This window comes from Triticum aestivum, chromosome 2D (genome assembly GCF_018294505.1).
Source record: "Triticum aestivum cultivar Chinese Spring chromosome 2D, IWGSC CS RefSeq v2.1, whole genome shotgun sequence".
Classification (NCBI taxonomy): Eukaryota; Viridiplantae; Streptophyta; class Magnoliopsida; order Poales; family Poaceae; genus Triticum; species Triticum aestivum.
The window spans coordinates 651,703,419-651,712,760 of record NC_057799.1 but is presented as its reverse complement, the minus strand read 5'-3'; the positions used below and the strand labels follow the sequence as shown (position 1 = coordinate 651,712,760).

Below are 9,342 nucleotides of genomic sequence, written 5' to 3'. Positions count from 1 at the left end.
ACCTCTCTCACATGCGATATAGGCTGTTCTGCACCTTCCTGCTGGATGGTCATCTTCCCTTTATCCCAGTCACCCTGCGGATACTGCTGGATCCCGAGCAGTGAGGTCACGTAACTTTGCAAAAAGCGGCGAGATACCTCCACAGGCGGCGCCGGTTTGTCATGAGTGATCTCATTACGCACATGCCAACATCTCCACAACAGCATAATCAGGCGCAGCCGGTCCCCTTCATTGCATTCTGCAATAAGGTTCAGGAGCCACTCCGGACCGGTGTTACAGACTGACTCGATGTCCGGTATACTCCACACCTCCGCCATAGTTCGCCACAAATGCATAGCCCGTGGGCACCTACAAAACACATGAAAAGTGTCCTCGCGGTCGAGACCGCATAATGAGCTTCATAAGATTCATCACTAGAGTAATAGCCATCATCAAAGCATCAGAAAGTTAACTGTTCAAAATATTTCTTCATGATTTTAGTCTCCGGACTGCTAGATTTAGGGGGTTACTGGCACGGTAATGCATCTCTCTAAATTTGCGTTAATGGCACCTGATTGTTCAAAAAAAAGATCTTCATAAATAACTCAAGTAAAGTAGGTTTTTTCTTTGTGCGCATTTTTTTAAGTTTTTTCTTGTAAATGCTCCAACAGAAGATCATAATTTTTGTGTCCTAATAAATAGAGCAAAAGGACAACAGCTAGACAAAACTAATAAGAGCGATGCTACACGGACGACGGTGGACAGCCGAAACTTGGACGAGAGGCTATATCCAACCATAGATGGACATGTCTAAACAGCAAGATGCGGTTGGATTTACGATCGTGCAAGTGTCGTTCACCAAAAGTCGTTCGTGAAGTACTTCCGAACTAATAAATACAAGTACTAAACGCAAAAGCGATGACGAAAACATGTATGCAAAATGCATGCACCACGCGTGAAGGATATCGGCGCGTGTGTATGAGACCAAGTACCATATCTCTATGCGTGCGCATGCTTCTTCGGGTGTGGTGCGTGGGTACCTGCCCACGCGCTGGCTATATAAGCCCCCACCGGACAAGCGTCTCGTCGACACCAACAAGGGCGACCAGCATCAGCATTCAGCATCGACCATCAGCTGTCTAGTCTAGGTGCACGTGCATTACAATTACATATCGACCACACCATGGCCGCGGCGGTCACTCGCAGAGTCAACGCCCTCCGAGTCGAGGTGCCGGATGGCAACGCTGACACCGCAAACGCGCCCGCGGCCAAGCGGATTCTCGACGCCAAGGACGACGTGTGGGTGTCCGCGGACGATGGAACCAGTGCCGGCAACGGCAACCAGCCGCTGCTGTTCCGTACCATGAAGGTTAAGGGAAGCATCCTGCATCCTTACAGGTCGTTGCACTTGAACTTGTTGTAAAGCACCGCGAAAGCCTCCTTGGAGACTTTTCTGATTGTCTTTTTGAAGCAACAGGTTCTTGATTCTCGTGCGCTTGGTCGCCGTTGCCGCCTTCTTCGCATGGCGCCTGGAGCACAGGAACCACGATGGCACGTGGCTGTGGGCCACGTCAATGGTAGCGGACGCCTGGTTCGGCTTCTCATGGCTCCTCAACCAGCTCACCAAGCTCAACCCCATCAAGCGTGTCCCCGACCTCGCCACCCTCGCGGACCAGCACGGCGAGGCCATCCTCCCGGGGATCGACGTCTTCGTCACCACTGCCGACCCTGTGGACGAACCCGTCCTTTACACCGTTAACACCGTCCTCTCTATCCTCGCCGCCGACTACCCCATCGACAAGTACGCCTGCTACCTCTCAGATGACGGTGGCACGCTGGTGCACTACGAGGCGATGACCCAAGTGGCCAGTTTCGCTGCGTTGTGGGCCCCGTTCTGCCGGAAGCATTGCGTCGAGCCAAGGTCCCCAGAGAACTACTTTGGGATGAAAGCACAGCCGTATGCCGGGAGTATGCCGGGAGACTTCACGAGGGATCGTAGGCGTGTGCGCAGAGAATACGACGAGTTCATGGTGAGAATAGATTCCCTTTCTACAACCATCCGCCAACGGTCCGATGCATACAACAATGGAGATGGTGTACATGCCACTCGGATGGCCGATGGGGCACCATGGCCGGGTACATGGATTGAGCAAGCTGAGAACCATCGAAGAGCACAACATGCTGGGATTGTTCAGGTAAATAAATAAAAAAATCTATTTGTTCATTCAGGTATAAGTTGTAATTAAGTTGCACCTTTCGATTACTCAACTCATCTAAATCTAGCTAGATCGCAGTCTAAAAGCTCAATCTGACGTGACTAGTCGTTGGATAGCGATTTCGTGGCTTAAAAAACAAACTGGAAAGGAAAAAAGGGAAATAAGAAATTTACCTCCATTGCAGAAGGCATGGTGTTTAAGACATGGTTACGTTTTCTAAGGTGTAACTTTGACATATATTTTACATATTGTGCTGTTAAGTAATAACAAAAAATTGGAAATACTTTTACGGAAAATCTAACGGGATTGATACTTTTCTTTAAAAAAATTACATGTTTATGCAGTCAGGCGGTGATATGTGAGGACATCAACCAAACTAAACCACAATCCACATGCTCGCTGTATGAATTGTCGTATGTTTGCTAGTTTAGCTCTGCAACTGTATGCTTCTTTGTAATTTTGTGCATGGCTATACAAAGTAATCCGATCCACTCCTATATTTCTCGCCAAGAAAATTTGTTTTGTGTTCAGGTTCTTGCTTGCATATGTAACTCTACCCATCTCCTAAAAAGACGAAATTGCTACCAAATCAATAACAATCACACTCGCAAGCCTTCGATTCCAGTAATCAACACTCATTTATGTATTCCTTCATGGATGCTCATGTTCGAAGATTGTGATAATAGGGGGTAATATGCACATAAAAGTAATTTTCGTGTGTTATATCTGTAGGTGCAACTGTGATAATGTATCGATTGTGATGTATATAGTATAGTTCGAAGACTTACTGGTTATAATATGTTTTGGTACGATTATGTAGACATAATGGTTGCGACCTATCCTCTATTCCTTTTAGGTAATTATAAGCATGCAAGACACTCTTATATTTGTTTTTGTTTTTGCATCAATTTTAGTCTTCTACCACTTATCTATACATTATTTTAACAAGGTCCCCACAGCAACGCGTGGGGCACCATCTAGTTAACCACCAAATTGGCAACCGGATATTTTGCATTTTTTATGAAAATTTCTAACATATCTCTCTCAATCTTCTTTTCTATGTGTTGCGCCTCTTGTGTATAATATGTATAGTTATGAATATCCATTTATGAGCCTAGACTCATCTGTTCCCGGTGAAGAGTAAATTCACAAAAAACTAGTAAAAAAATTCAAATAATTCTGATTGTTTTTTGCATGGAAGATAATTTGGTGCGTGAGATGCACTCCAAATTTCAAATCATTTATACATATGAGTAGCTCCCAGCAAAAAAGACAAATTGAAACAGAACAACACATGAAATTTGGAGCGCACCTCACACCCCAAATTACTTCCATGCAAAAAATAGTTTTTTTTTAATTTCTATTATTGTTTTGGAATTTTCTGTTCACCGCGGGTGCAGCTGAGCCTAGGCACCGAATCGCCTCATCCGTATAGTTAGCACATCTTTTATTTTCGGTCGTACTGTGCCTTTAGCATATAAAATATAGATAATCAGTTGACTGTGAGTAAGGATGGCAATTTTACCCATGGGTATGGGTACCCGCGGATACCACACCCACATGAGTACGGTATGGGCATAGTTTTATACCCATGGGTAGTAACCATACCCTACCCGTTAATTCATGGATAGGGCACGGGTATAGCCTTGTATTTGTGAATATACCTATACCCTACACGTTTATATTGAAATGTGGACCTTACCCGTGAAGTGTGTCGCAAGCTTGTGAACCGCTGTTAAAGTTGTCAACAATTGTCAATTTTAATTGTGATAATTTTCATGTACTCATCTATCTGTTATTGATTTGAGATAAATATTTTTTTGTCAAATGAGTTATAGATGAATGTAGAGTTATGAATAACTTTTGTACTATTTGATCTATCCGTTGGGTACGCAATGGGTATGGGCACGAGTGAAGTTTCATATCCATAGATACAGGTATAGGTAGAATTGTGTATCTATTGACTACACAGTTATTGGTATGGTATTGCTCTATCCACCACATACACTACCCATTGCCATCCTTAACCGTGAGTTAGCAATTTGCTCAAATTTGTTGGATTAACAAAGTTGTTGGAACTCCTATGCTGTTTTGACAGGTCATACTAGAACATCCAGGTTGTAAACCGCAGCTTGGATCATCGGCGAGCACCGACAATCCCTTTGACTTCAACAACGTTGATATGAGACTCCCGATGCTTGTCTACATATCCCGGGAGAAGCGGCTTGGTTATGACAACCAAAAGAAGGCAGGCGCCATGAACGCCATGCTCCGTATCTCGGCGTTGCTCTCCAACGCGCCCTTCATAATTAACTTTGACTGCGACCACTACATCAACAATTCGAAAGCTCTTCGTGCCCCTATGTGCTTCATGCTCGACCCTCGTGACGGTCAGAACACGGCCTTCGTCCAATTCCCACAACGCTTTGACGACGTCGACCCGACAGATCGCTACGCCAACCACAACCGTGTCTTCTTCGACGGCACCATGCTCGCGCTCAACGGTCTCCAAGGGCCTTCCTACCTTGGCACTGGCACGATGTTCCGCCGTGTCACACTCTACGGCATGGAGCCGCCACGTTATCGGGTGGAGAACATTAAGCTTGTAGATAATGCACATGAGTTCGGTAACTCGACATCGTTCACGAACTCGATGCCGGATGGCGCGATCCAAGAGCGATCTATCACCCCAGTGTTGGTCGACGAGGGGCTCATCAATGACTTGGCCACCCTGATCACATGCGCTTACGAGGACGGGAGTTCATGGGGGAGAGACATCGGGTGGGTGTACAACATTGCGACGGAGGACGTGGTGACTGGATTCCGCATTCACCGCCAAGGGTGGCGTTCCATGTATTGCTCCATGGAGCCGGCCGCGTTCCGTGGGACGGCTCCGATCAACCTCACCGAGCGCCTCTACCAGGTGCTCCGGTGGTCCGGCGGCTCCCTTGAGGTGTTCTTCTCCCACAACAATGCCCTCATAGCTGGCCGCCGGCTCCACCCTCTACAACGCATTGCCTACTTCAACATGTCGACGTACCCGATCGTCACGGTGTTCATCCTGGCCTACAACTTCTTCCCGGTCATGTGGCTCTTCTCCGAGCAGTTGTACATCCAGAGGCCGTTTGGCACGTACATCGCGTACCTCGTCGCCGTCATAGCGATGATGCACGTGATCGGCATGTTCGAGGTTAAATGGGCGGGGATCACGCTGCTCGACTGGTGCCGCAACGAGCAGTTCTACTTGATCGCAGCGACCGGCGTGTACCCGACAGCCGTGCTGTACATGGCGTTGAAGCTCGTGACGGGTAAGGGGATGCACTTCAGGCTCACATCCAAGCAGACGGAGGCCTGCTCCCGCGACAAGTTCGCCAACCTGTACACGGTGCGATGGGTGCCGCTGCTGATCCCGACCACCGCGGTGCTCGTTGTGAACGTCGCGGCCGTCGGGGCGGCCATCGGCAAGGCGGCGGCATGGGGATTTTCTACGGACCAGGCGCGGCACGTGCTGCTCGGGATGGTGTTCAACGTGGGGACCCTCATGCTCCTCTACCCGTTTGCACTCGGCATCATGGGGAAACGGGGGAAGACACCCGTCATCCTATTCGTCCTGCTGCTCATGGCCATTGCCGCCGTCGGGCTCTTGTATGTCACGCTCTACGCCCCGTACCCGCAAGAATCTCTGACGTTTCTCTCTTGGTAAAGCATCTGGGAACGGGTAGACACGTACGGCTCACATGACAACAGTGCATAATGTTGTGTCCAAGAAATACGGTTAATGTATTGTATGCACAACCTCTTCTATAAAGAATAAAGGCAAGAGACCGATAGAGAATATTGTTGTCTACCCGTTAAAAAAGAGTGTATAGCTCCGTATAGAAGAGGCTGTGGAATCCTAACAATGTCTCTTTTTAGGAATCACTACTGGACAAATCCTCGTTACCGAGTTCTTTCCTGATTACCGAGTACTGAAAGACAGGATCACGGTAAAAGCTTTGTAAGCCGGGTACGACTCTCATCAAATAGCAGGACATGGCACATGGGAAGCACTACCGAGTTCCTGACAGAAGGTACTCGGCAAACTTAAAGGAACTCGGCTTACCCATAGTTTGCCGAGAACATAGTCAAAGGCACCCGGCAAATAGGAGCCACATGGCACTGCCGTTTGTGCTCCGTGACGGTGGGCATCTTTTGCCGAGACCCCGATGGAAGGTACTCGGCAAACTATGCGGTATTTAAACCACCCAACCCTAGCCACCGTTCACACGGAAATATCAATCAGGGCAGACGCCACTCGTCCCCGCTTGATTCCGTCGCCCGCCGCCGGGCCTACCCACCTGCCGCCTAGCCGTCACGGCCCGAGCAAACCGGTCGGATCTGGCGTCGGCCGAGGCTGCTGGCACCCTCCTCGCTACACGGCTCCCCAAGCTCACCGCCGGCCACCACCCCTACAACCTTGTCGTCGGACACCTCTTGCTGACAGGAACAGTTCCCACGATGCAGGTTGTCTATGTCGCTGATTCGGACGAGGATGACCCATTTCATTCTTATGTCTTCAAAGAAGAATCAGGCTCGATGATGATGAGACTGGCCGCCTCCATGACATACTACCGCCAAACAATATCTACACCGGGGTGCCGTGTGTGACTCCCCTAACAAACACAAATCTTATCACCAAACACGTATTTGTATGTTCTTGTAAGTTATATCCATATTTGTTTGCGTCCATGTGTGATGGTCTGACATGAGTGCTCTTCTTTGCTTATCATCCACGATGGCATCCCAGAGATTACCTAAGAAGGTAGCTACCAGCACTCCCATCCCGGCTGAAGAAGGTTTTGCTGGACTTCGGCTTGGAGCAGGGGGTGTCACTAGTACTGCAGCTTACAAGACGGACACACACGGAAGCATTGTCCTCAACAAGGATGGGCCCAAGGATTTGATCATGCGAACAAATCTATAAGTTGTGCTAATTTCCTCATGGGCCACAGGGAAGCCGCTAGCGCCCGTCTTGCTGCCTTTGAAATCCCCGTAAATTCACGGGAGCCCGGAAATTGATGGGACTTGGCACGCCATCTTCCCACGGCCCCTGGCGTCCGTGGTAAAAATCCGAGGCCATTTTGGATAAGCCTTCACGGAGGCTTAGTGCAAACGGTACCTTGTCCTGCCAAGGATCTAGCTTTCGAGCGGGGATGCGTCCGGTTTGTGAAGGGGTGCGGGGCCCGGTCCTCCATTGGCCTCGAAACTTTTTCTGGGCTCATGAGGTTTCGTTCGAAGGCACGTGCCAGGTCCTTGGCTTTTTCGGGGGTCGCCAGCCATATTTCGTGCATTTCCCACATTTACAAGGGTTTATGCGCGAAATTCAAGAGCGGGGCAACGGCCACATGAAATCATGGACGGAAAGGGTTGGGAGTCCCCGCCCGCGGTCTTCTGTCCATGCCCAGGCCCTACACACACAACCAAGAGGGTGGGCCCGGCGCGGGGGCACCGGCAGGGCGGGTGTTGCCCGTGCCCGTTTGCTGCCGTTTAAATCCCTGGATATTCATGGGACCTGGCGCGGCGTCTTCCCATGGCCCCTGGAGGTCGTGGTCAGCATCCAAGACCGTTTCGGATAAGCTTGACAGAAGCTTAGTGCAAACGGGGCCTTGTCCTACGAAGGATCTAGATTTTGAGGAAAGATGCGTCCGGTTTGTGAAGGGGGTGTGGGTCCCATTCCTCTGTTGGCCTTGAAACCTTTTTTGTGCTCGTGAGGTTACGTTCGAAGGCATGTGCCAAGTCTTGGAATTTTTCGGTGGCCGCCGGACATATTCCTTGCATTTCCCGCATTTACAGGGGTTTATGAGGGAAATTCAAGAGCGGGGCATATTCCTTGCATTTCCCGCATTTCCAGAAATTCACAGTACCTAGTGCGACGTCTTCCCATGCCGCTGGAGGCCATGGTAAAAAACCGAAATTCCGAGGCCGTTTCGGGTAGGCCTTCACGAAGGCTTAGTGCAAACGGGACCTTGTCCTGTGATGGATCTAGCTTTCGAGCGGGGATGCGTCCGGTTTGTGAAGGGGGTGCATGACCCATTCCTTTGTTGGCCTTGAAACTTTTTCTGCGCTCGTGAGATTCCGTTTGAAGGCAAGCGTGAGGTCCTCGGCATTTTCTGGGAGCCCCAGCCATATTCCGTGCATTTCTTCCATTTCTAGGGGTTTATGTGGGAAATTCAAGAGCGGGGCAGCAGACACATGAAAATCATGGATGGAAAGGGTTGGGTGTCCCCGCTCGCGGTCGTATGTCCAGGTCCAGGCCCTGTGCACACCAACCGAGAGGGTGGGCCCAACGCGGATGGGCACGTTGTCTTAACCGCACAAGGAGGAGGGTCAGACACATTGAATTTGATATGTACTTGTTTTAACCCGTACAAATAATGTTAGAGAAAAAAAAATTAAAATGGAAGTAAACAATTATTGGGTAAATCTTTGTCTGCCCAGATCCTACTTTCGAGATCTCGGTAAAGATGAGTTGACCTAGATCTGGGCGCTTTTCCAGATCTTTTCCGCAAGAGCTCGGGAATAGTTGTGCGGCAAAAACATTTCGGTGAAAATGCATGTTCGCGTGCATGGAGGCACCCTTTACGGAGTGACAAAGTCGGCAGAGACCCATGGGCGATATTTACAGCCCCCAACTAATTAATTCCATATCTCATTCCACCCCACCGTGACGTCACGTCCGCTCGCCGCCCATCTCCGCCCCACCCACCCGCCTCGTCGCCTTCGCCGTGCGGTGGGTCCACATTTGCCGTCGCCGTCCACCCCTCCTTGTCGTCGTCGTCGCCGTCCGCCCCGCCCCACCATGCCATCCTGTCTTCGCCGCCCGCCTCCTTCGTTTACGTCGTCCGCCCCGCCCTCCTCGATCGCCGTCCGACCCGCCCCTTCATCGCCGTCCGCCCTGCCTACTCCGTCGCCGTCGCCCCCCCGCCGTCCAGCTTCGACGACAACGGAGACGGCGGTGCAGCAGAGCAGGGTGGCCACGTGTATGAGGTGGTCGTCCGTTATAGGATTTAGGTTTTTTTTCTAGTTTGTTAGTTGAACGGACAAAATATCAACCTTTTTATGTAAATTATATTTGAATTTGAATGGAATCCGTTCAGTTTAGTCCAAT

At 49.8% G+C, this 9,342-nt stretch overlaps 1 protein-coding gene across 1 annotated transcript; it reads left to right on the top strand.

Annotated features, from left to right (window-relative positions):
- The first annotated feature begins 1,089 nt into the window (after positions 1-1,089).
- LOC123050846 (mixed-linked glucan synthase 2-like) lies at positions 1,090-5,898 on the top strand. Its single transcript, XM_044473578.1, has 3 exons — positions 1,090-1,377; positions 1,457-2,174; positions 4,294-5,898. The coding sequence occupies exons 1-3, from the start codon at positions 1,163-1,165 to the stop codon at positions 5,896-5,898; spliced, it is 2,538 nt and encodes an 845-aa protein (XP_044329513.1). The 5' UTR covers positions 1,090-1,162.
- The last annotated feature ends 3,444 nt before the right edge of the window (positions 5,899-9,342 follow it).